The sequence below is a fragment of the Cornus florida genome, unplaced genomic scaffold, assembly GCF_030987335.1.
Source record: "Cornus florida cultivar Cherokee Brave unplaced genomic scaffold, ASM3098733v1 CherokeeBrave_3.0.0_Hap2_Chr08, whole genome shotgun sequence".
In the NCBI taxonomy this organism is placed as follows: Eukaryota; Viridiplantae; Streptophyta; class Magnoliopsida; order Cornales; family Cornaceae; genus Cornus; species Cornus florida.
This window is the reverse complement of record NW_026775578.1, coordinates 44,148,071-44,175,702: the sequence shown is the minus strand read 5'-3', so window position 1 is coordinate 44,175,702 and position 27,632 is coordinate 44,148,071. Positions and strand designations below refer to the sequence as shown.

The 27,632-nt window shown below is 40.6% G+C and overlaps 1 protein-coding gene across 1 annotated transcript; it reads right to left on the bottom strand.

Moving 5' to 3' along the window:
• On the bottom strand, positions 1-24,000 carry LOC132271539 (protein TRANSPARENT TESTA GLABRA 1). The gene is made up of 2 exons (XM_059772944.1): positions 22,729-24,000; positions 1-454 (listed from the first exon to the last, which is right to left on the bottom strand). Exon 1 carries the CDS (start codon positions 23,756-23,758, stop codon positions 22,730-22,732), a length of 1,029 nt encoding a protein of 342 aa, XP_059628927.1. The 5' UTR covers positions 23,759-24,000; the 3' UTR covers positions 1-454; position 22,729.
• Between the last annotated feature and the right edge of the window lie 3,632 nt (positions 24,001-27,632).

Below are 27,632 nucleotides of genomic sequence, written 5' to 3'. Positions count from 1 at the left end.
TAGAATAATATCCTGAAATTTTTAGAATGTCACCGAGTTTCAACATTACTACATTAGAAGCAGGAAGACGTACGACATAACAGGTACACTTGGTTACAAAAATAAGTAGCCACATTTGACGAAATTTAATCAGCAATCCCACACGTCACAATAACTAACTAAGGTCCTTCAACATGTACACTAAACAGGGTGGAACCTAAGCAATGGATTGGAATATGCAGTACACAATGACCGAAGGAACAACTAAACTTACTAACCGAAAAAAGAAAGGAACAACTAAACTTGTAACAGTTACCTCCATCCATCATTTCTTAAATTGAATACCACAACATTCCTCACCAGCATCCGAGGATCAATCTCCGTCAAGTTATTTGTGGTGCTTGTGTAAGCAAAAATTAAGCTTAGAGGAAGACAACAGGTTAAACATCCTATTCATCATGCCATCCTGCGGGATCTGCATAGAAAATAAACACATTTTAACCATTGTAACACATTGGACGTTAGAATAATCAGATTAAGAAATCAAAGAGATTCTCAAAAATCATGTCTAAGGTATTTCAAAAATCATGTTTAAGGTATTTGTACGCGTCCTACAACTGATAACATGGATTACAGGATCCAATTATGAAGCTCGCACACTATCTGACTCTAGTGCTTAAATTGTTGTTTCATGCCTCACATAATGACCATCTTCCCAGTAAGGGGCCTTCTAATCTCCTATTAGGCGTCCCATAACAAGCCAGATTTCAATCCGCAGTCTCATCTTTAAAACTGCAGTCCCTTGCTGCAACTTACAACAACTCTCAGATGATAAATTAACCAGGTATGCCCATCCCATCAACTGCCTTAAAAGTTACCATCATACATAACACATTTCCTCAATGGGCCAATAGAAACAGAAACAACAACAAAAAAACAAAGAGCTTTTCAAATCCTTCATTAATATGGTTTTTTATAAGTCAAATCCTACATTAATATCACTTGGAAACCCTAAGCAAACTATGAAATGGGTGTAAGAGACATCCATATGATGGAAGAAACAGGATGAAGCGGAGACGTTGAAGGTCAGAATTCACATTCAAACAAGAATGACGCACTGTTTCATTTAAGCAATACAGGACAAGAGCATATACAAATTGAGATATATTTGAAAGGGATGACAGTTTTACCTGACCTGTCAGGTTTCCGCCCCACCCCTGGGACGGGTATGGAAAAAGATTATAAACCCAATACGAATTACGGGCAGAGATGGGTTTTATTCTATCCCGCCCAGATCAAATACTCTCTATATATATACATTTACACACACACATACATTCTATATTTACATAATTTTTTTTTTTTTTTTTTTTTTTGATAAGTAAAATTGTATTAGAAGGCGTTCAAAAGGGGAACGCGTCCCAAGAACTGTACAAATACGAAAAAAGAGAAAAAATGAGATCTATGAACCCAACGACCCCAAAAGGTCCATAATCTCATCCAAAGAAATACAATCTCGCCCCATACCCCAGCTAAAAAGGGAGCAAAGAATAGTGAACTTCAAAGCCCCAATGGAGGTCCCCTCCCCATCAAAAGATCTACGATTGCATTCTTTCCAAAAACTCCACCAAATACAAAGGGGAATCACCCTCCAGAAAATACGAGCGCGCGCTCCCACCAATTGACCCCTCCACCCATCAATCAGATCCCTTGAGGTCCAGGGCATAACCCATTGCACACCAAAGAGAGACCCAACAAAAGGCTCCAGCAATCGTGAGCTACGGACAGTGCAAGAGAAGGTGATCCACAGACTCTCCATCATTCATGCACATACAATACCGGTTAACGTTAACATGTCGTCTCTTTCTCAAATTGTCCAGAGTCAAAATCTTGCCCCAAGCAGCTGTCCACACAAAAAAAGCCATCCTTAGAGGAGCCATCAAGGGCCAAACCGTTTTCCACGAGAAGGTAGGACCACGAAAATCTGAAAGCTGGTGAAAATAGGACCAGACTTGAAACTTCCCCCGAGGAGAAAGCACCCAAGTCAAAGAGTCAGGCCCGGTGCCATCCACCTCTTGTTGATACAAAAGATCCAACAAACCAATGACATCATCCAACTCCCAATCATGAAAGGATCGCCGGAACTGAACATCCCAAGACAACCTACTGCTATCAAGGCGATAGCAGTCAACAACCATAGCATGTCTATCAACAGCAATCCTGAAAAACCTTGGGTATAGATGAGACAAAAGACGGTCCTCGCACCAAGCATCCTCCCAAAATCGAATATCCCTTCCTTCCCGGACTCTGAATCTAATTTGCTTTGAGAAATCATCCCAACCTCTCCCAACGGATTTCCAAACCCCCACACCCACAGCAGACCTGACCTGTCTAGCTAACCATACCCCCCTTTCCTCTCCAAACTGACAAGAAACAACCTTCCTCCATAACCTATTACGTTCACTGCCGAATCTCCAGAGCCACTTGCCTAGGAGGGCCCTGTTGAAAGGGGCCAATCTCCTAATCCCTAGGCCTCCAAACCTGAGGCGCCCACAAACCTGCTCCCATCGAACAAGATGATACTTAAACTCCTCTCCTCTACCGCCCCACAAGAAATTCCATTAAAGCATCTCAAGTCTTCCAACAATAACAGAAGGGATCTAGAAGAGTGACAGGAAATAAGTTGGTAGACTAAATAAAGTGCTCTTCACTAGAGTAACTTTTCCCCCCTTCGAAAGGTATTGCTTTATCCACCCTGCCAGCCTTCTCTCGAATCGCTCAATCACCAGGTCCCAGCTTCCCACCCTTTTTGTCGAGACACCCAAAGGCAAGCCTAAATAAGAAATAGGGAAGGAACTCGTCCTACACCCTAAAACAGCTGTGAGAGACTCCACCTCCTCAATATCCCCCACAGGGACAATAACACTCTTTCCCACGTTGACTTTCAGCCCAGAGACTGCCTGAAAGCAAGTAAGGACACATCGCAAATATCTCAACTAGGACACCTCAGCCTCACAGAAAACCAGAGTGTCATCCGCGAAGAGCAAATGAGAGATTTCCAACTGATGAGCTGCATCTGAACCAATCTTGAAGCCCCGTATGAACCCCAAATCCACAGCCCTCCTCATCAATCTACTAAGAGCCTCCATGACAATAATGAACAGAAAAATAGGAGAGAGGGTCCCCTTGCCTCAAACCACGGGAGCTGCCAAAAAACCCGGATGGGGATCCATTAACCAACACCGAAAATCTGACAGATGAAACGCAAGAAACTATCCATCGCCTCCATTTCTCTCCGAAACCCATCCTCTCTAACAAATAGAACAGAAAATTCCAACAAACATGATCATAGGCGTTTTCGATGTCCAGCTTGCACAAAACACCAGGAATCCCGCTACTGAGTCATAAATTCACACATTCACTGGCAATAAGAACTGAATCCAGGATCTGTCTACCCCCAACAAATGCATTCTGAGAGTCAGAGATAACGCTGTCCAAAACCCCCTACAAGCGAAGCGCAAGGACTTTAGCGATCAGCTTATAAATACACCCAATCAGACTAATGGGTCTAAAGTCCTTAAGGTCAGTTGCCCCTCCCTTCTTAGGGATAAGAGCAATAAAAGAAGAATTCAACAACTTTTCGAACCTCCCATTAGAGTGGAACTCATGGAACGTGCCCATAACCTCCTGACGAACCACCTCCCAACTCTCCAGAAGGAACCTCATAGTGAAACCATCCGGACCTGGGCTTTGTCACCATTGCAACTCCTCAACGCCAAAAGAACCTCCTCCTCCGAAAAGGGTCTCTCTAGCCCTTCCTTATCCACCACTGAAATAGAATCAAAATGAAGACCATCGAGGCATGGCCTCCAACAAAGAGGATCAGTGTACAACCTCTAATAAAAAGAAACAATCCCCGAACGTACTTCCTCCTCAGAACACAACATTGTTCCATCCACACACATCCGCCCCATATAATTGCCCCTCGTATGGGCACTAGCTGTACGGTGAAAAAACTTAGTATTACGGTCACCCTCTTTGAGCCACAAGGCCTGAGACTTTTTGTCGCCACGAGATTTCCTCCATTATCGCAATTTCGCCACATTAAGCCTGACAAGCTGCTCTCCTGTTACGTTGAGACTCAACAAGACCACTAACTGCTTCTAATCTGTCTAACTCTGCAATTTCAGTGAGGGCTCTATTCTTCCTCCATTCCAGATTACTAAAGACCTCCTTATTCCATGTTTTGAGCTTATCTTTTAAAAGGCGAAGCTTCCCTGCTAAAATGAAGCTCGAAGTTAAAAATGAAGCTCGAAGTTCCCACAACCAAATCGTCCTCCCACCAAGACCGCACCAACCCTTGAAAATCCACCGCTCTAAGCCACATATTCTCAAATCTGAAAGGGGTACGACGTGAACTCAACCCTCCACAGTCTAAAACCAAAGGAATGTGATCCGACGTAACCCTAGCCAGAGCGGCCTGAACAGCATCCGAAAATAAAATATTAACACAACTATTTAGGGAAAATAAAATATTCACATAACTAACCCTAACACACTCCCAGCACCCCCCACCCCCAAACACAGAAACAAAATCCTCACATTTTGCCTCTCCCTCCCTCACATTTTCAAGAAGGGGAGTTTGAAAACATTCTGAAGAATCCTAACTGGATCAAATAGAACTTGTCTTTAGACACTCCTTACGCAACATGGGAGGTACAGGAAACCCCATCTGAGAAAAGTGGAGGGAGGTCTGGATCTCTGATCTGTAAAGCACTAATCAACCCACACCCACACCCTCATGCTCTGCTTCTCCCCTCTTCCACGATCTACCTCCTTGAAAGAGGAAAAACCTTCCAAACCTCTGATCATCTCCCAATACTCAGCTGCAAGACTGGCAAAAAGCTTGTCTTCTGACTCTTGACTCTTCTCTTCCGTTTTTCCTATGCCTTCCTGCTCTTCCGACGATAATCGTCCTATCAGATAAGTGCCTCCCTTTGACACAAGCTATATCTCACACCATTCATATATATACACGTGTGTATATATAGGATTTTCATTCTGTTTTATACACATCTATGTTTGCATATACCTCAAACACTTGACCAATCGATCCAATCATAAATGATTCTGCTGAAACAATATGAAGCATCCAAAGACTGATCATATTAGACAGGAAAAAGCATCACTCAAAGATCTCATGTTAAAATTGAATGAAGAAAGTAGAGTCAATTGCTCAACAAAGCCTTTTTCTAACTTGGAAAAGTTACCACAAAGCCTTGGGTAGAGTGGTATGTGCTATACCTCCCCAAAGGGAAGGTTGATGGTTCAAGCCCTAGTGAAGGCGTGTGTGTTGTGTGTACTTTTATTTATAAAATAAAAGGTCAAAAAAAAAGGTAGAGCCAGCGAACCAAATATCAACTTGATACTTGGAATTACCTCAAAGAATTGCATCACCCTTGATCCTAACATGGATAATCCAACAGTTTAGACCAACCGTTCTCTGCAATGTGGTCTACACAAAATAGTACCAAAAGTCCTGGTCAACAATTGGCCCATAGTTGTTAAAGGCTCAAGGCGCACAAAAGCGCAAATGCCTCCCGGAGCCTGAGGCGCAAGGCGAGGCGCGCGCCCGACTAAACCAAGGCGCACGTTGAAAAAAAAAAAAAACAAAACCCACCCAAAAAAGTATTATAGATGCAATAGTATATATAAAGATGCAAAAGTCAACTAAATAAATTACTTATGTTAAATATTCAACGTAAAGATGCCAAAACCTTGATATCCATGTTTGCTAGATGTAAGTCTACGAACCAATATTAAAATAATATGTATATATATTAGTTAATTTCATTACCCCTGTCCATATATATTCTTGTAAGTTTGTAACTCTGCTTTTCCTGTGGTTTTGTATTTGCACAGACCAGAAAAAACCAAATTTGGTAAGTGTAGACTGATGCACCTTCAACCTTGATCTTATATTGGTGACAAGGTTAATTTAATGATGCAATGAAGACCTGCAGTTGTGTGTGTGAGAGACTGTGCAATTGGGATTACAAGGAATGGGTGATGTGATGATCCAAGTCTGTTCAACTAAAGAAATTTCATGCACAAAGCAGAAACGCATTGATTGTTCTATATAAAGTATGAAGTAAAGAGATTCGGATTATTTTTTTTTTGACAAATTTAGGTGAGTAAGCCAACTGCCAACAAATCATTATCTCACTAATTATCATTATTCACTAATTATCGGCATATTAGAAAGATGAGGCAAAATAAATTGTGACACAATTAAGTTGAATCAACGAACTAGATTACTAGAATCCATTAAATCAACAAATTAAAAATATCAGTTACACTCATATATCATTGGGAATATATCCTATTAAATCCACAAAATTAGAAATAGGAAAGTTAAATTAGAGAGAGCCAAGAGAAGAAGAATAGAGGAAAAATAAAAAATAAAAAAATAAAAGAAGAGGAGACTAGAAAGAGCCAAGAGAGAAGAATAGAGAAAATAAATAAATAAATAAATAAAAACGAAGAGCCTAGACTCGGCTCAAAGAAAAAAAAGAAAAAGAAAAATGAGCCTAGACTCGGCTCAAAGAAGAAAAAAATAAAAAAAAATAAAAAGAAGAGCCTAGACTCGGCTCAAGGAAGAATAGAGAAAAAAAAATAAAAAAAGAAGAGCCTAGACTCGGCTCAAAGCAGAATAAAATAAAAAAATAAAAAGAAGAGCAAGAGAGTGACTAGAGTCACTAGAGCCGAGAGAAGAAGAAAAACTGAAGAGAAGAAGAAGAAGAAAAGAGAAAAAAAAAAATTTGCCGAGAACTGAGAAGAGAAGAAGAAGCAAGAAGGAGAGAAGAAGAAGAAGAAGGAGAAGAAGAAGAGAGGGAAGGAGAACTTACCAGGCTTCGGCGCAGATGCAGATCTGGCAGATCCAGTCTTCGGCGCTTCGCAGATCACTCGTACTTCTCTCTTCTCTGTCTCTTCAGTCTTGACTCTCTTCTTTCCACTTTCCTTTTGCTCTTTTATTCCTTTCTTTTCTTTTCTTTTTCTTTTTTTTTTTATGCTTTTTAACTTGCAAGTTGTGTAGATTTTGTAATAAACAAATAAAAACAACAAATAAACAAATTAAAAAATAAAAAAAAACAAGTAACACAACCAAGATAATTAAAAAAAAAAAACCCATTTTTCACACAGGCGCACCTGCATCTCGGCTGTAGCCTTGCGCCTTTGTCTAAGAGGCGCGCGCCTATCCCAAACCACTCGCCTTAAGTCAATCAAGGCGCCAAGGTGGCGCCTGGAGGCGCCTTGCGCCTCAGGCGCGCGCCTTCGGCGCCTTTAACAACTATGAATTGGCCTTTATTACTCAAGTCAATTTCTCAAGAACAACAGCAGCCTTAGGCCAGTAAGAGCACTATCGACAATATAGTGATAGAACAGGAAATCTTTAGAAATTTATTTTGGAGAAAGCTTGCAATCGCTTAGGTGAAAATTCATTGAATCAGTAAAAGATTTGAATGTTTATCAACGTTGGTTGAAGCTGATAATAAGTTGTCTGACTTCCCCTAGCATGGCAGTCATATGAAATGGAGAACAAACAGAAATTTTCCAACCAGAGACAGCTTCATCAGGGCGATCCACTGTAGCTATACTTATTTGTTTCTTGTATGACTATAAAAGTCTCAAGAATAAATTAAAACCTGCGCAAGCTTTTAGAGGGGGTTCTAAAATATCACAAATCTTCTTTGTTGACGATCTAGTTCTTTTCCCTGATGCTCAGGGAGCAAGGAGGGCTTATAACGATTTCCTTAATAGATGTTGCAATATATCTGGCAAAAAGTCTGTCTAAATAGAAAACAATGTTCTCTTCTGATCTCTCAAGTAATCATGATAGAAATCTACTTAAATGGGAGTCCATTAACTTCTAAAATATCACAAATCTTCTTTGTGGATGATCTAGTTCTTTTCCCTGATGCTCAGGGAGCAAGGAGGACTTATAACGATTTCCTTAACAGATGTTGCAATATATCTGGCAAGAAGTCTGTCTAAATAGAAAACAATGTTCTCTTCAAGTAATCATGATAGAAATCTACTTAAATGGGAGTCCATTAACTTCAAATTTAGGCAGCTGCATGGGACTTAAGTTATTGCATAGAAAAGTCAGTAAGGGGACTTACAAAAATACTTGTGAGAGGGTTAAAAATAGTCAGCCGTGGTGGAAATGGACGAGTTACGGATGGTCTCAAGTAGAAGAAAATTAAGGATATAAAAGCTTCTTCGCCTGCCAAGCTAGGCTGGAAGTTGCAAGTCTCTGGGCCAGAGAGTTTTACAGAGGAATGCTTCAACGGAATCTCCGTCATTGAAACCAAGGGACGGAGCTACCCCCCCCCCCCCCAAAAAAAAAAAAAAAAAAAACTTCTTGAAAACTTTTATTTGTATCCCCTAAATATTAATTAATTTATAGATATTACCTCTAAAATTCATTAAAAATTTCAATTGGTCCCCCCAATATTTTCAAAACACTTACATATTGACCCAAAATAGAGAGTTTGAAAATTGGCCCCAAAATAGAGAGTTCGAAAATAAATTTAGTATACGTCTCCTTGAAATTTAAAAAAAATTCAACTTGAACCCTTTTAACTATACTTCTAAAAATATTGTGAAGAAGCTCATTATTATTATAGTTGTTATTGCAACAAATTGTTAATTTATTTACATATACACATGTACAATATCTATAATATTAATTCAAGAGAGAGAGAGAGAGAGAAGAAAAAAAAAAAAAAAAAAGAGGATAAAAATCACTAAGGTTCCCTATGTTTAATAAAAAAGCTTCAAGCATTTTTTGTCAAACATTTTTGTAAAATGATATTAATAAGAAAAATATCTAGAATTATATAACAATCTTTATTGACATCTTGTTTAATTTAAAATTATTTTGTTTAGTTAAAATTCATTATTTTTTTCTAATCTTTCATCTAGGTATATCTTTCCCAAGTGAAATAAAAAATACTAAAAAAATTTCTTCCAAAAATTGGATTCTTGAAAACCTGAAACAATTGATGATGGATAATTGGTTCTCTGACAATGCTTATTTCTTTACCTCTTCTCTTTTTAATTGTAACTCATCGTTTTTTTCTCTATATTTTCCTTTCTAATTTCAGTTTTTCGTCTACTATTAAGTTGTATTTTTCTCAATTTTGAAATTTCTCAAAGTATATATACTATGACTAGTATTTAAACAAAATCATATTACAATTGATTTATAAAATTTTCAAACTTTAGCTACATAGTACAAATCCCCCTAACAACCAAACCTAAAATTTCTGGCTCCACCCCTTATTGAAACCTAAGTTCTTCAACACCTCATCTAATTCTTGATTCACCTTTGAAAGCCAATATAGACCATGAACAACTAGTCTCATATCATCAGTTTCATTTAATTAGTTTGTAAAGACTAGATTCTCAAAAATATGAATACAAGGACGTCTATAAATCTCATGGAAGATCCATATTGCGAAGAATGTAATGACTCCTGTTAAGATAGTCTTTATGTCCTTGGCAGATATCCTAGGGCTGCAGCTAAATGGGAGCATCTACTTGTATAATACCTTCCCATAAATTTCTTTTCAAATTCTCGGCTGAATGGATTGCTGCTAATATATAATAAATAAATGAATAAATAAAAAGATAACCAAGCTATGGTTAATGGATAGCCTTGTAATTTGACTTATAATTTGCTTGCTGGTAGCAGCGGAAATGACAGGATAAGGAAAGGGTTAGAAAAAGATTTTTATTTATCTAATAATCTCAGTAATAGCACATTTTCAAGCATGCTGAGGAAAATTTCATGCCAAAGGAGGTGCTGATAACCATAAATCAGCGATAATTATGGCCTGGGTTTTCCGATGATCTAGCTGGATTAAACTAAATATGGATACTCTGAAGGGAAATAGAGGCCTCCCTCCATGGTTGGTCCTTTCCGTGGTTGCTGTGAGCAGTGATCGTCCAGTTTCTCCAACAGCTTGGGTTGGTGCTTCAATGCTAGAGTTAAATTACTGGCTCTATTTCATATTGAGGTTGAGTCTGATTCTGATCTACAGTTAATCTTTACACTAGTGTAGGTGCAGAATTTCGCTCAACCAATAATGATTAAGAAAAATAAAACAACTCACTCAATCAATAGTAAAAATAAACAAGAACAATATATGTCGAAGCGTAGAATTGCTTGATCCCTTTGTTGGAGGTCTAAGCCTCTATTTATATACAAAATATTGTAAAATTATGGTAGGACTCGCGTTGCTTGTCCTCCAATTCTTTCTATATATACATTCTTTACTAATAGAGTTCTTTCCATTATCTAATTTTCCATACATAGAACTTGCCTTGTACAGAACTTCCTATCTCAGAATTTTCCTTCTACGGTAAATCCTTCAACTGGTAGGACTTGTGCATTCTTGAATAACTGGGCTGAACATACTTTGATCGTGCTGGATTTGAGTAATGGACCGGATGTTAAATATTAACAAGTTGGGCTGATGACCTCTTGACTCGGCCTTGATGGAGGTTGGAAGACAAATAACAATGGTCTTGGGCTAAAAATACACTCAATTTAGGCTTGAGAATGATGGGCCTTATATGTCCTTGGAATGTAGATATGTGTAGTGATGACGTGTACGCTTCTTATTGGAGGGAGTTTTTTTCCCTCCACACTTTGCCCCAAATTTCATTTTTAATTGAGTGACGGCTCCCATTAAAGAGGGAATTGAAACCGGTTTTTTACTTTGCTTCAGAGACGGTTCGAGGACTTTCATTATTACTCCATCGTACAAGATTCTGCAAGAGTTACATTCGCCCTAGCTGCACTCCTGCGTTCTTCATTCCATCGCCTTGTCAGGTTTGTTTTTTTTCGCATCTTTCTCTTCAATCTTTCATTATGAGTACTTCATCTACTCCCGAACGTATAGACATTGGGGATGCTGAATCCACACCTTCATCTTCCCCCGTTCGCATTAGGGTTCCCCCTCCTAGGGTTTCTACAGATCGTCTTTCGTTGAATCAATTAGGTACTTCCCCCCTTCCAACCGAGACATCCACCTCAGGCTCCGATAATGTTCTTACTCATGAAGAGAGGAAAGCAATCATCTCTATTCGCCGCATCAAGTTCTCTGTTGCTTCGGTAATGGAAGAATTTGATATTCCTGAGGGAGTAGAAATTGTAGAATATCCCGAGGGTGCCGATTTTACCTCCGGCGAGGGAATTGAAGAGAGTAAGTTGCTTCTTTCAGTCGGGCATCTTAGCGCCCTCCGGTTCCCTCTTCACCCCTTCTATCATTTAGTTTTCAACAAGTTAGGTCTTGCCCCCCTTCAGGTAAATCCTAATTTCTTTCGCATCCTTTCGGCACTGTTGGTGCGCCGGAAATTAAAGGCTCTGGATTTGACCTTTGCCGACCTTCTGCTTACTTATAATATATCTAAGCATGGGACCGAGCCTGGTCGCTTCTTTTTTACCTCTCCCCTTCATCAGAGGATATGCACGAACCTTCCTTCATCCGAGAAGAAGTGGAAAGAAAGGATGGTTATAGTTAAAGGAAAATGGTTCGTGCCCTAATCAATTACGCTCCCCATCCCGCGCAAGTTCGGGAAATTAGGTATAGAATACTTAACCTCCCTTCATACCAAGTGTTCTGGTTGTTTTCCTTACCAAGTCTTAATGTTTCGCCGTACTTATGAGTTTCTTGGTGTTTTTTCAGCTACATTCCCATCCTCCGCAGCAAGGAACAGACCTGAGGAACGAGTCTGGAGTGACCCCTCGCCTATCGAGGACCTGCTAAATTCTTCAAACCTCAAGGATATTGCCTCCAGTGCTGTTGCTGCAGACCTCATGGATCTGTCTCTACCATCCTTTGATAGTTTCCCCATGACTGAGGAGGAGATACGGAGGGCTGAGGCTTTAAAAAAGAAAGCCTAAGATGCCCAACCCTTGGTCGTTATTAGGTCTACCGAGGGTGAGGTGGAGGCTAAGGAACCACCAATGAAGAAATCTCGCCTCAACCCCCATCCTCTGGCAAAGGCAAGGTCCCTTCAAAAAGCAGAGGGAAAAAGGCTGGAGAGGCTGAACCTGAAGATGAAGTCAGGGCATTTGTTCTGGCTGAAACTGGGGCTCCTTGGACTCCTTCCTTCACCAGGGCTGACAAGTCAGTCCTGCATTCAGGGGATTCTGTGATCACAGACCCTTCAGCTGCACTGGCTGTGGCCCGAGGGATGTGGCTCCCAAAGGACGAGGAAGCCATCAGCCAAATGGGGTTGGAACAACTACTCCCCTCTGCCCCGGTCCGGGCCATAGAGGTTCGTATTGCTCCTTCAGAATTATGTTACTCTTGCTTACTCATGTTTCCATTTATGCTCATATTTGTTCCTCTGTTTTACAGAGTCTATACCACACCATGGCCCTCTGCGCCACTGCTGAAGCCCAATCCCTCTCCATCAAGAAGCTGGAGAAGGATCTTGACAATGCAGAGAAGGGAGCCACCACTGCCTCTACCAATCTGAAGATAGCTACTAAAGCCAAGAATGTGTATAAGAGGCAGTTGGCTACCTCTGAGGCTAAGGTGGATTCTCTTCAGGCCGAAATTCAACGCCTGACCGAGGCTCTTACTACTTGCTTCAAGGCGGGGAAGCAAATGCAGGGGCGCTACTCCTGTCTGGCACACCTGGCTAGTGCTAAAGCGTTCCGGTCTGGCTATAATCAGGGCTCAGGCCCTAGGACGATGGATCCGGACGCTTTTGACAAGCAGGTGGGGGTGCACTTCCCATATGATGAAGGGCCACAGGCTTTGGAAGCTGAAATCCGCTTTGCCGAGATGGTGAAGGCGCACCTGAAGGGTACTCCTAGCTCTTCTGCCCCTGCGGCTTCAATTCCTCCTACCCCAAGTCCTACTGTAGTGGATGCTTTTGAATCTACTCCCTTCGATCCGAAGAGGACGATGGATCCGGACGCTTTTGACAAGCAGGTGGGGGTGCACTTCCCATATGATGAAGGTCCACAAGCTTTGGAAGCTAAAATCCGCTTTGCCGAGATGGTGAAGGCGCACCTGAAGGGTACTCCTAGCTCTTCTGCCCCTGCGGCTTCAATTCCTCCTACCCCAAGTCCTACTGTAGTGGATGCTTTTGAATCTACTCTCTTCGATCCGAAGAGGAAGTAGAACCATGTATTTCGTTTTTATTGACAGTATGTTTGGAATAATAAATATAATTTTTGTTTTAGGCTTTCAATACCTGATTTGTTTTTGCTGTATGCTTTTGATATTGTTCATACTTTTCTGACTGGTAATGTTTTTATGACAAACAAAACACATTGTCTTTATGCTTCGGATTTATGCTATCCGAGAAAAAGCAAGGATGGTGGGAAGAAGGAGATCCTTTTAACAGTTTAATTGATATCTCAGGATGATTCATATGGACAATGATCTAACTGTTAAGTGAACTCTTCTTGCCTTTGACTTGCCTGCAGTAGACGTATACATACTCTTTCTTTCTCGTGTGTTCCTGATGTGGGGTGGATCATGATGAACTTATGATGTATCCACATCCACAGGGTATTAAACAGTTGGAGTCCGGAGGAAAAAGTTCTGATCCGGCCACCAGAGGTCTGAAGCGAATTGTTCCTCGGCACTGAGTGTGGAGGAATATTACTGAATAGGACACTTAGGGTCCGAAGCTGTCTTGGAAACTTAGGATCCGAGGCGAATTGTTCCTCGGCACTGAGTCGTGGAGGAATAGTGCTGAATAGGACACTTAGGGTCCGAAGCTGTCTCGGACACTTAGGATCTGAGGCAAATTAAATACTCCCTGGCGCAGAGCCTGAGGGGAGGTTTTGCCGAGCCGGACACTTAGGGTCCGAGACGAGATTTTTGCCGAGCCGAACACTTAGGGTCCGAGGCGAGATTTTTGCGGAGCCAGACACTTAGGGTCCGAGGCGAATGAACTACTCCCCGACGCTGAGCCTGAGGGGAAGTTTGTTTATATTTTTTCTCAAACAACTTATCATGAGGCCGAGGATTCAAAAATGATAAGAGGCCAAGAAAGCGAGTAACAGTGGCTGTGAAGTTTCCTATTTGTTGACTTTGGAAACTTTCCTCCTCCATTGATACTCCCTTCTTGGCAACCAAATGTAGTGGACTACACATATATGAACCGCATTTCTTTTCTATTTCTATCCGATGTGGGATATAGACTAAATTTTGTCAAAAAGGTCGGTGTAAGGAATGCCTCTGGTATCGAACTTGACAGCCTTAAATACCAGTGGGCCCTCCTTACACCGTAATTAACTATTTGAATATTCCCATATATAACAGAATGTAGCACATACTTTTTTGTCGATGTGGGATAGAAAGTTTTAACCATAGGCCATAACTTATGTTTTTTTTTCCTTAAAAATCATTGTGACGAATGCTTTTTAACAGCTTGCTTCTAATTGCATAAAAATTGCATAGTGCGACTTGGCATGCATAAAAATTGCCTAATGCGACGCATGCATAAAAGTTGCATAATCATAGAGTAGTATGGCCCCCATTTTTATAGAAAGAAATAAATAGAGTAGAGTTGTACTGAATATAGAAGCAAAATAAAGAAAAGTTTGGCTGACTGTGGACATACTCAGCCTTATTTGTGAAGAATTTGTAGCAAAATTGACAAACTTATCTAATGGAAATACCTTTTAAGGTGTATTGCGTTCCAAGGACGCGCAATGGGACGTCCGCCAGCTTCGGCCAAACGATATGCTCCTTTCCCCACTACTTCGGTAACCCTGTAGGGTCCGGTCCAAGTAGGTTCCAGTTTCTTTACATGAGCTGTCTCTTGCTTCAAAACCCAATCACCTACCACAAAGCTCCTGAATCTGACGCGTTATAACTGTTACACACCTGCTGTTGGTATGCCGCGAGCCGAATTGCTGCTGCATCTCTCCTTTCGTCCACAAGATCAAGGCTATGTTCGAGTTGTTGCTCATTGTTCCCTTCCAGTACCAAGGATGTCCGAAGGGTTGGGATTATGGACTCGGTAGGAATGACAGTTTCGGATCCATATGCCATAGCAAATGGGCTTTCTCCCGTGAGTCGTCTTGGAGTGATTCGATAGGCCCAGAGCACTTGAGGGAGATTCTCGTACCATTTTGTCTTTAATTTCTCCAATTTTTTCTTTAAGCACCCAAATATCGTGCGATTAGTTATTTCAGCTTGCCCATTGCCTTGTGGATGACTAACTGCAGTCAATTTTTGCAGGATTCCATGTTCGTTAAAGAACTTTCTTGTACTTCTGTTATCGAGGTTCTTACCATTGTCCATTACGATGACTTTTGGTACCCCAAACCGGCAAATAATGTTGCTCCAAATGAAATGCCTTACTTCTTCGTGGGTGACGCTAGAGAAGGCTTCAGCTTCCACCCACTTGGTGAAGTAATCCGTAGCCAGAAGCACATGCTCCTTTTTTTCCACGGTTTTGGGTAACGGTCCTACTACATCAATCCCCCATTGGGCGAACGGCCATGGATTAGCCATGGCGTGCAAACCTTCGGCAGGTTGATGCTTTATTGGACCATAGCGCTGACACTTGTCACATCTTCTTGAGTATTCTTCGGCATTCCGAGCCAAGTATGGCCAAAAATAGCCTTGGGTTAGAATTTTGTGTGCAAGGGATCTTCCTCCCGAGTGATTTCCACAATCTCCTTCATGAATTTGTTTTAGAATTGTGAGAGCCTCAGTAGGGGTTAAACACTTGAGATAAGGACCGGAGAATGACCTTCGGTATAACTGGTTATTGATGATTGAGTATTTAGCCGCGGTAAGCCTAAGCTTCCTTGCCTCAGCTTTTTGATTTGGGAGAACTCCCTCCTTGAGGTAGGCCTCGATTGGATCAATCCAGCATGGCTCGCGTGGAACTTCCGGGATCACCATCACCTCTTGCCGGGGATTAATGCTAGGTTCTTCGAGGACATCGATTGGAACAAGCCGAATCAACTCTTCGTCTGAAGATGATGTGGCTACGGCCAATCGATCTGCTTCGGCATTTTCATCTCGTGGTACCTGATGGAATTCGATTTGATCGAACTCCCGGATGGCATTCTCTACAGCATCTTTGTATGACTTCATACGTTCCTCCTTGGGATAATAGTGCCCTGTCACTTGATTGATCACAAGCTGTAAGTCACTAAAAACTTTTAAGCACCGTACCTGTAACTATTTAGCTAGCCGAAGGCCGGCAAGCAATGCCTCGTACTCGGCCTCGTTATTAGTAGCTAGGAAATCTAGCCAAATTGACTGCTGCAGCTTGGTACCCTCGGGTGTTGTGATGTCAATCCCGGCCCCTGCCCTTTTCTGGTTGGAAGAGCCATCAACCCGTAACTCCCAGTACGGCTTTTGAAGTGTCGGCTCCTCAGATTGATCTTCATACTCCAGTAGGAAATCCGCTACTGACTGCCCCTTGTGAGATACCTTTGGTGCATAAGTGATATCAAAAGAGCTAAGTTCAATAGCCCATTTTGTAATTCGACCAGACAAGTCTGGTTTAGCTAGGATAGCCCGTATAGGGTGATTTGTAAGTACCACTATGCTGTGAGATTCGAAGTAATGTCGAAGTTTCCTCTTGGCATAAATTAACGCCAGGATTACCTTTTCCGTCTTGCTGTACCGTGTCTCGGCATCCGTCATCGTTTTGCTTGTGTAAAAGATTGGGTGCTGAACCTTGCCTCCTTCTTTGATCAACACTGCGCTTGTTGCTACAGCTGATACTGCCAAGTACAGGATGAGAGTGTCTCCGGGCGTTGGAACAGAAAGGATTGGGGGTTTTGTCATATAGCTTTTCAATTGATTGAGAGCTTCCTGCTGCTGAGGTCCCCACATATCTTTGTTTTTGGATCGAATAGCATCAAAGAAAGGTTTATACTTATCAGATAATCGGGATATGAACCGGCTGAGAGCCGCAATTCGGCCGGTTAGAACTTGCACTTCCTTGCGGGTTTTTGGCTCTTGGTTCTGTATGAGTGCCTTTGCCTGAGCTGGGCTTACTTCTATTCCTCTTTTATTTATAATGTGCCCGAGGAACTGTCCTGAAGAGACGGCGAAGGAGCACTTGGTGGGGTTCAGCTTCATATTGTACCTCTTGAGAGTATCAAAGACCTCCTGGAAGTGTTTCGAGTGATCCTCTTTCCGTATACTTTTGACCACCATGTCATCGATATAGGCTTCAACTGTATTCCCCAGTAGATTATTGAAAATTTTATTGACAAGTCGCTGGTAGGTGGCTCCGGCATTCTTTAGACCGAAGGGCATCACTCTGTCAGGATTCATGGGAATCTGATTATAGCCGGAGTATGCATCGAGGAATGTGAGCCTCTCATAACCTGTCGTAGCATCCACCATTTGATCAATCTTGGGCAGAGGGAAGCTATCTTTTGGGCAAGCTTTGTTAAGGTTGGTATAATCTACGCATACCCTCCATTTCCCATTCTTCTTTTGAACGACTACTACATTTGAGAGCCATTGTGGGTATTGCACCTCTCGAATGAATCCTGCTTGTAATAGTTTATTTACTTCCTCGGCTATTATGCGATTCCGTTCAGGTGCGAACCGTCGGTGCCTCTGCTTGACTGGCCTGAATTCTGGGTTAACCCTCAAACTATGGCATGAGACCGTAGGATCGATCCCCACCATGTCCGAGTGATCCCAGGCAAAGACATCCGAATTGCACCGAATGACCCTGATCAATGCTTCCTTCTCTTCGGCTGTGCAAGATGAGCCAATGTAGGTGACCTTCTGAGGGTCTCCGAGGACTACCTCTATAGCTTCGAGGGACTCCTCGGTAGGTGCTTCAGCCTCGGCTTCTTCCACTGCCTTGAGATACTTGGGCAGAGGATACTGTAACTGCTATTTGATTGCGTCTTTGGGATTCGCCTCTGACTGAGGTGATTTCGACGCCTTCTTTGCTTCATATAGCGTTAGCATGTAACATTCTTTTGCAGCAACCTGGTCTCCCCAGAGGTCGATGACCTCCCTGCCATCTGGGGATAAACACCTCATTACTTGATGAAGGGTAGAGGGGACTCCGTTCATACGATGGCTCCAACCTCTCCCCATAATGAGGTTATAAGATGGATGAATCTCCGTCACGACAAAGTTCTCCTTCAGAGTCCTCTTTGCTGCAGTAACGGATAGATCGATCACCCCAAGCGGATTCACCTTAGTACCATCAAACCCCATTAGGAGGCTGGAAGTTGGCCTGATGGACGATGGTGAATCCCCCAGCTGATCGAAAGCTGCTTTTGTAATGATGTTGGCGCTACTTCCCGGATCTATCAGCACCCTCCTGATCATATAATTCGCTACTAGGAGGCTAATGACCAAGGGGTCCTCATGCGGGCGCTGGACTCTAGACAGATCATTGTTACCGAATCCAATGTTGATGCTGCCTGGTGCAACCGTGTTTACCGAAGACAATCTTCGTAACTTATGAGCCTCTCTCAGCCTAGATCTGTACAACTCTTCAGACTCTTCATCATCCTCTGACCTTCCGTGTATGGCATGGATAACCTTTACCTGACCGCCCTCTACCCGTCGAGGGTTAACCTCCCGAGGTTTTACGTACTCCTTCGTGGCGAGATACTCCATCAACTCTCCTCTCGCTATCATGCTTTCTACCTGTCGCTGAAGGGACCTGCAGTCATTGGTGGTATGCCCATAGTCTCTATGGTAGGCACAATGTTTGCTTTTGTCCCTCTGCTTCGAGGGTTGTTTCATGGGCTGAGGAGTTGCGAACCTCGTCTTATTCTCTTGGAATAGGCGCGCTAAGGTAGTACGGAGAGGGGTAAGCTTGTCCTCTGTCCTTTGCCTCTTCTCAGGCGCTTGGGTGACTTGTGTGGCGGCATGAGGAACCTTCTGCATCCTTGTGCTTGCAGCTTTCTCTCGAGACTTGTTTTCCACCGTGACGAGGGTAGCGTGCTGTGCACGGTGGGCTACGTTTTCCTCCAACCGAATGTAGATTTGTGCCCTAGCGTTCAAAGTCTGCATATCCGGGGGGGAATATTTGATCAAGGATGTGTGAAACTTGGTTCCCTGGATCATTGCCAACTTAAATGTTTCGATTGCCGTGGCAGGGTGGCAATCTGCTATTTCCGAGGCTTCCATGTTAAACCTGGATAAGAAATCTTGCAGAGTTTCTCCCTTCCTTTGCCTTATGGTGAAAAGGCTGGCGATACTTTTCTTCTGCTTCTTATTTCCGCAATACTAGGCTAAGAACATAGTGCACAAGGTCTCATAATCAGGGATAGACTTGTGTGGCCTATTCCTGAACCATTCTAACGCTGCTCCGGTTAAACTGGTAGGAAAAACCTTACACATCCACGGATCGTTATGATCGTCCAGTGCCATCTTTTGCGCATAATGATCGAGATCCCGAGAGGGGTCTCCTGCCCCATCGAACTGGGTGAAGGATGGCATAGTGAACTTCCTTGGTCTCTCCACAAGGTACACATCGTCAGTAAAGGGGGTCTTGACCAAGGAGTTCTTGTGCTCTCTAGCCATCTCGGCTGGTGTCTGAACTCTTAATAGCTTCTTTTTGTCGAAGGCATCTTGTACGCATGCGCCATCTGGAACGCCATTGGACCATACCGTAAGCCTATGGCTGGACTCGGCTTGTTCGTCCTGTGTGCGACGCGGGAGATTATCCGAAGCAACCGCCTCGGACCTTGTCCCTTGCTGTTGCTGAACCTCATTAGGTCGAGCCCCGTTGGGTGGTGTCCCGTTGGCCGGAGGCTCGTGAACTGGAGGTAAATTCTGGGTGGGGGGTGGTGCTGCAGCATCGCCTGGTGGTGGTTGTGGCGTTAGCCTGGCCATTACCGTGTGCAGCGTATGAGTTTGCTACTGAAGCGCAGCTATCTGGGCAACACTCGTATCGTTTGCTTGCCGGAGTGTCTCAAATTGGTGCAAGAACTCCTCTCGCATCTTTTGCATCAATTCTATCTGTTGATTCATTGCTGACTCTCCGTTTGACATTCCAGATACGACTAAGGATTTGATTTGAAGAACAAGTGGGAGTATATTTTTATACGATTCCCACAGACGGCGCCAAAGTGTAGGTGCAGAATTTCGCTCAACCAATAATGATTAAGAAAAATAAAACAACTCACTCAATCAATAGTAAAAATAAACAAGAACAATATATGTCGAAGCGTAGAATTGCTTGATCCCTTTGTTGGAAGTCTAATACAAAAGATTGTAAAATTATGGTAGGACTCGCGTTGCTTGTCCTCCAATTCTTTCTATATAAACATTCTTTACTAATAGAGTTCTTTCCATTGTCTAATTTTCCATACATAGAACTTGCCTTGTACAGAACTTCCTATCTCAGAATTTTCCTTCTACGGTAAATCCTTCAACTGGTAGGACTTGTGCATTCTTGAATAACTAGGCTGAACATACTTTGATCCGGCTGGGCTTGAGTAACGGACCGGATGTTAAATATTAACAAGTTGGGCTGATGACCTCTTGATTCGGCCTTGATGGAAGTTGGAAGACAAATAACAATGGTCTTGGACTAAAAATACACTCAATTTGGGCTTGAGCATGATGGGCCTTATATGTCCTTGGAATGTAGATATGTGTAGTGATGACGTGTACGCTTCTTATTGGAGAGAGTTTTTTTCCCTCCACAACTAGTCATCAGAGATGCAACCTAATTGTCACATCATCGAGGCTTGAGAGATTTGCTGGCCAAGGACTGGAGCTGCATCTTGAAACACATCTATTGTCGGGAAATCATCATGAAGATTGCTAACAAACTATAGATGTTGCATGACTATGGCTTGGTCCTTCCATACTTCTCCGACTCTTGTCTCGGAGAAGTATGACTCAATATGATCTCTTTGTGAAACAAGTGCAAGCCCCCACTTGAACCCAAAAGAAGTACCAAAAATAATGACACATTCACATAAAGAGTGAAAATACTCGTTAGAAACAAATATATTTTTTTTTTTTTTAAAGTCTGTCATGAATAGGAGCTAAAATACTCCTAAAAAATGAATCAGGAATTAAAAGAACCTCAGATGCATAACTATGTTGATCCATCATAATGTTATATAACATAATAATTTATCCCTAACAAGCTATTTGATCCATCATAATTTTACATTACATGGAAGATTGTGTTTAACATTAACATTAAAGACTAAACATTAGCTATGTCATAAACTTTCAACTTTTTCATCTTTTACAAGGTCAGTTGACGTGCTCAAGAGATGAAATCTCAACAGTGTTGCAACATGAAGACACAAAACAGATATCTTTTTTCTCAGACTAAACTAGTATTCATACTAAGTTGCTGCACCTTATTCAATCTTAGGAAATGAAAATAATAAACAATTAAAAGAAAAACAAGAGGTTAATGATCTTTCCACTATGTGTAACTTGGTTTAGAGATGAGAACCTATGTTATATGGACTCTTCAAAAGTAGGTGATGTACTTGTATCAAACACACAATACTTGGGCATGGTTATGGGATATATGTCCGACACTTTTGGTTGGACATGCACCAAAAAAAACACATCCAATAATTCAATTTTATTATATTATTGATTCAAAACGAGTGAAATACTAATATTAGACACTATGTTACATAAGCATATTACTCTATTCTAAAATATAAAATAAAAATATTAAATAGTATGAATATTTAGCAGTGTCCATGTGTCCTTCTATTGAAAGATTTGACATTCAACACGTGGATACATACATGTACTCAACACAAGTACCCTGGTCCAGGTCACATAAATGAGAACTAAAAACCTCTAGAATCTACCCAATTTCTAATCAAAACAAGCACTTAATTTGATTGAGAAAAAAATTATACATTTGATTTTCTTTTGATGAGAAACTTAATTTAAACAATATAATATATTTTATAAGTACTGCACGTGTCCCAACTAGCACTTTAACCCTGCATCTCCACTTACGGAGCACGCCATAAGCTAAGGCCCAAGGCAGAAATAAAAGAATTGAGGCCTTTTCTACTGTTAATATATTAAAGGAAATAATATTGACATTCCACTTTTGTAGTACTCTTGATATGAACCCATATAAGAATGAAAATTGGAGAAAATCCATATTATAGTAATGGGTTATGATATTGGTACTATTTTTTTTTTTTTTGATAAGTATGATATTGGTACTATTTATTTAATTATTTTTACGCAAGCACTTCATTTGATTGTGAACGAAGAAGACACAATTAGCCTTCAAAAATAGACTGCAAAAGTATTTCTTGGGATAATTGTGGAGTGTGAAATTTCTTTTGAAGGACAATTGTGTCCTTTAACTATTTTAAATGGAATGCATATAAGAATACTAAAGTTGAGTGTCAATGTCATTTCCCTATGGAACAAATAAACCTACAATTATCCTTTACACGAGGCTCTAGGCAAAGGCTTCAGTGAACTACGAGTTTAGCCAGCCATGTTTTGTAGGGGGCAAGAGATATTGCTCATGCTACTAACCGGTGGTTATTCATTATATTTGAAGCAAATACTTCTTAAATTAGCTTAAATCCACAGCATTAAACAGGAAATATTTACCACTGAATAGAAAAAGAAAGAGACATGCCAAGCATCTTATTGGGTAATATTTAGACATATCTGCAATTGATATCTATATTATTCAGATTATATCTTAAGTTGCAAATTGTACTTGTTCTCATACCTCAAACTTTCAAAAGCTGCATTTTGTTGGAAAATGCAATTGCAATCCATTCAGCCTGAGTTGCCGACCACTGTAGCTGGTTAATTTCAGAGCCAGCTGAGTACATCGACATCGGATCAATCCCATTGGGTCCAGCAATCGTGGGCAACTCCCAAATGAGCGCCTGTGTATCATCCCCTGCTGAACAAATATGCCTAGGACTCTGCGGAGCCCAAGAAATGGCATTCACACTCGCCCTGTGCCTCTCCAACTCCGCCACCGGCATCGTGGGAGACCTAATGTCCAAAATCACAACCTTATTACTATCCATCAAAATGGTGGCCATGTACCTCAAGTCCTGCTTGTTCCAAGCCAACCTAAGCAACGGAGTGTCCGGTTGGGGACTCTCATATATAATGGTGGAGTGTTCTTTGTCTCTCAAATCGAAAATCCTCACCGACCCATCCGCGGAAACAGAGGCAAAAACCCCAGCTTCACCCCAAGCAATGTCGTAAACCTCCTTATCGTGAGCAATCAGCTGAGTCTCCACAACCCCTCTCTCAACATCCCAAATCGTGCACGTGGTGTCGATGCTCGACGTCCCGATTCTCCGAGGCTCGACCTCGTTCCAGTCGAAGGAGGTCAACGGAGCGCAGAATTCACTGGTCTTGCTGTTGTTGAGTACGGAGAGCGACTCGACGGAGTTGTCTCGGACTTCCCAGAGGCGGAGATAGTCGCCGGAGGAGGCGAGGAGGTCGGAGGAGGACTTGCGGAGAGAGGAATTAGGGTTGGGGTGGAACATGAGCTTGGTGGGAGGGTAAGGGTGTTCGAAGGAGAGGTTAGGGTTGTTTTTTAGGGTTAGGGTTTCTTCGTCGAATGAGAGGATGTCGACGCGGTTGTTGTACTCTTCGATGAAGCTGCCGATGGCGATGCGGTGGTGGTGGGGTGGTCGGGTGGAGGAAGAGAAGGACATGGCGTAGATGGGGTATGGTGACTCATAGGTGACGGAGTTTTCGGATCTGAGTTGGGACTCCTGGGTTGAATTCTCCATTTCAGAGAGAAAGAAGGAGAGAGAGCTGTGAATCGAATTGTTGGAGAAGAATAGAAGATTAGGGTTTCAATTGTGATTAGGGGAAATGGGAAAGGGTAGGTAAAGCAACAACACTGTCTAAGCTACCCACGGTTGACATTTTTTCTCTTCTGACGGCCTGACTGACCTTCGACTGACCTTCGTCAGTCCTTTTATTCAATATATTCAGAAGAGGGTTCAAATTGACAACTAAACAAACTTCAAATGGGCGGTTGAAACTATTTTAATTGATGCAACAAATTTATACCGTAATTTTACAACACAATAATAAATTTTCAATTTAGTGATAGTTGTAATTTTTTCTTTTTTTTTTTGGGAATGTAGAACTTGAAGATTATCTGTGTATATTCAATTCTTTAGTAATACATATAATCCATTCTGAAAGATTGAGAACGTGCTTAATAAGTTATAGATACAATAAGTTATAGATACAATAAGTTATATGAATGTCGTATTTTCAATATAAATATAGTAAGACTTGTTAAAAAAAGAGGAAAAAACTTTCTTGGTAATTATATTTGTAGCAATTTAATATTTAGTCAAAAGAGAAAACATATATAAATATATATATATATATATATATAATAATTATATAGAAAATGATAAAGTCACTGAATGATTTTTTCAAATAAATTTTGAATCTGACTTGTTTTATTTCATTTTATCTATTTAAACAGTTTTTAAAAAATAATTATTTAACCCATGATAAATATAACCAATCATGTCAAATTCGATATTAATTCGAATATTTCTTTTCAATTCCTTTATCATTACTCTAATTATATAGAATAATTATCTTACGTGACTGATTTTCTTGCATATCCACAAGCAAAACATTCATTCTTTTTTAACTTTTTTACAAAATAAGAAAAAGATTAAACAGAACCAGAGAAGTCCTCAATGAGAAGGCGAAGCCAAGAAGGCCACACGTCTCATTTAACATCAAAAAGATGATAATGAAGAGCCCATTGACAAATCTGATGGGAAACTTACAACCACTAGGAGCCCAAATAAAGGGTATTTAAAAACTTGTGGTATACCCCGAGGCCGAAAGGGCAACAGTCCAATCCAAAAAATGCAAAAGAAGGATCATAAAAGGAGAATCAAAAAATGGGTCCAATCATATGGCCCAATCTAGCCCACATATCAGAATTAAACTCCAACTTAGTTAGTAATGGGGGAACATCAATTTCAAACATTCAAGCCAATAAAACAGAGCACGGGCAAACTAGAATATGGTGAAGAAGGGGTTTGTTTGGTTTGGCTCAAAGAAGGATGATGGTAAATTCCACTCGGTTGCAATGGTTTTATCATATGGGTACCCACGATGATCAGCTTGAGCATCCTTAATGAAACGAGAGGATCTATTTCTGAAATTATATTGTTTCCAAACCTGGTACACAGAACTTGTCCGAGTAATTTTCCATGTTAGTACTCTACTGAATTTCAATTTTTGCTTCTAATTAGAAGACACCCAAAATAGGAAATTATTACATCAATTAGGTTTGTGTAGAACCCACACTTATCCGGTAAGCGATTCCAATTCTCCTTTGAACAACAACATTTATGAAATAGATGATCATGATGTTATTTGGTTGTGGAGTGATGGTCTGTTTTGAGTATGTAACCTGTCAGAAAGAATGTCTTAGTGTTTTTTTTTTCCAACCCCCAACCTCTCCTTCGCCTTCAGGGAGGTTGGTTTATACCAGCTGGGTTATTGCTCATTTGATAAAAATGCGTTGGTATTGACTTACCAAACCATACTAATAAAACTGAAATATAATTTTATTTTGTTCTTCATTAGCATTAGTATAATTTCAGTTTTTTATGAAAATTTTATTAAACATTATTTTACCAAAAATACAAGCTGCAAATTGTTGCTATCGTTTTGAGTAAATATACCTCCATAAAGAAGCTTGAGCTATTTTGTTTTGATGACTTTCCCCCCTCATTGTTTGATTAATGAGGTTGTAAAAGAATTGTGCCACAAACTTTTAGTTATCCGATTTTCATTAATACAGAGTAAGATTTTGTGTTTTTAGGGGGAAAAAAAATGAAAGCAAACAAATATTGGTATTGCAAGCCCATGAATGATTAGATACAATTTATATAACCATGTTGTCTTAAACAAGCTAAGTTCAACATATATCAACCACTCATTATTAACTTGCTATATCCCTATTGGGATGAATTTGGAGTCACCCTAATCAAATTAGGGGCATTTTTGAAAAGAGAATTTAAAATCTACAAAACCCCGAACTTGCCCCGATTAATAATTTATATATAAATAAATATTCTTTTATTAGCTATAATTTTTTCTTTTTTTCCTATAATAATTTAAATTTTAACAACATTTTAGTTATTATGATTGTTAAATATTTGACTATTTACAAAAACATTATAAAATTTATCTTAAATTAATTCAAGTTTAAATTATTTTTCTTAAAAAATATGCATATTGGGGCGCCTCAAACCTACGCCAAACTTTGATGTGGGGAGTCTGAAATTGCGGTTGGGAAAAAAAAAAAAAAAATTGGTGGAACGGGTTTTAAAAAATAGTGTCTCATCCCGAACCCATCCTATTGACATTCTTACTCATTACCGTGTTAGTGCTTTAGAGTTGGGATAGATAAGAGAATAAATACATTGAGAACATTCTAAAAGGAAATCATCAATTACCTTAACTCTCAAAAAGATACCCAAACAAATTATATTGCATTGAAATTGGATATGGCCAAAACCTATGATAGGGCGGAATGGTCATTCTTAGAAGAAATCATGATTAGGATGGGGTTTGGGATCAAATGGGTGTGAATTATGATGGAATGTATTAGAACAGTGACATATTCCATTATTATTAATGGCGAGGCTGAAATTTCATCGTATATGTTTTTATTGTGTACTGAAGGTCTTACTTTGATGTTGAAAAGAGCTCAACAACATAGGCTAATTAAAGGGATCAAAATTAGCAGATATTCTCCTCCGATTACTCACATTCTTTTTTGCAAATGATGCCGTTCTTTGTGGAAAGCTACTACATCTGAAGTCAACCAGATAAAAGAGATATTAAACCATTATGAAGCCTTGAGTGGTCAGTTGGTGAATTACGATAAGTCATGCTTACTATTCAGCCGAAATTCCAGTGGTGCTTCACAGGGTCAGATCAGAAATGTTTTGGCGATTATTTTAGAAGACTGGAAAAATGTGTACCTAGGTTTGCCTACTATTATGCCTAGATATAAAGTGGAAGCATTCAAATATCTCAGGGAGCGGGTCACTGCGAAATCTAGAGCTTTCAAGGGTGAGTTGATGTACAAGGCTAGTAGGGAAATTTATGTGAAAAAAAAAATAATAATAAAATAAAATAAAATAATAATAGATTTTTTCTAAATAATAAATCTCTGATACCAATAATCTCCAAAATATAACTCGAGAATTCGTCTCATGGACCTCTAATCAAAATGTCATATCTGAAATACAAATATATCAAGTCTATTAAATAAACTATACAAGGATAATATCATACGTCAATGACTCCAGAAGAATGAAGATGAATACTCTCTTATCAGCATGAATAACATCTAGGACTGGAACTTATACGCACCTGAAAAATATAACAAAGATAGGTCAAAACCCAAGAACAAGTCCATCTACAATGACCCAATCAGAGAACCGATAAACAATACATCATTAACCAACTCATGCAATATCTACATAGTCGATAGACATTTATATACACTAAAGACTCTCACTCTGTATAGGGCAGCCTCAAACTGATAGCGGGTATCACTCAACAATACACACAAAGTGGTCTAGTGTCCCATCTACTACCGGG

Coding starts and splice junctions, on each gene's coding strand:
- LOC132271539 (XM_059772944.1), bottom strand. CDS start 23,758: ATGGAGAATTCAACCCAGGAGTCCCAACTCAGATCCGAAAACTCCGTC.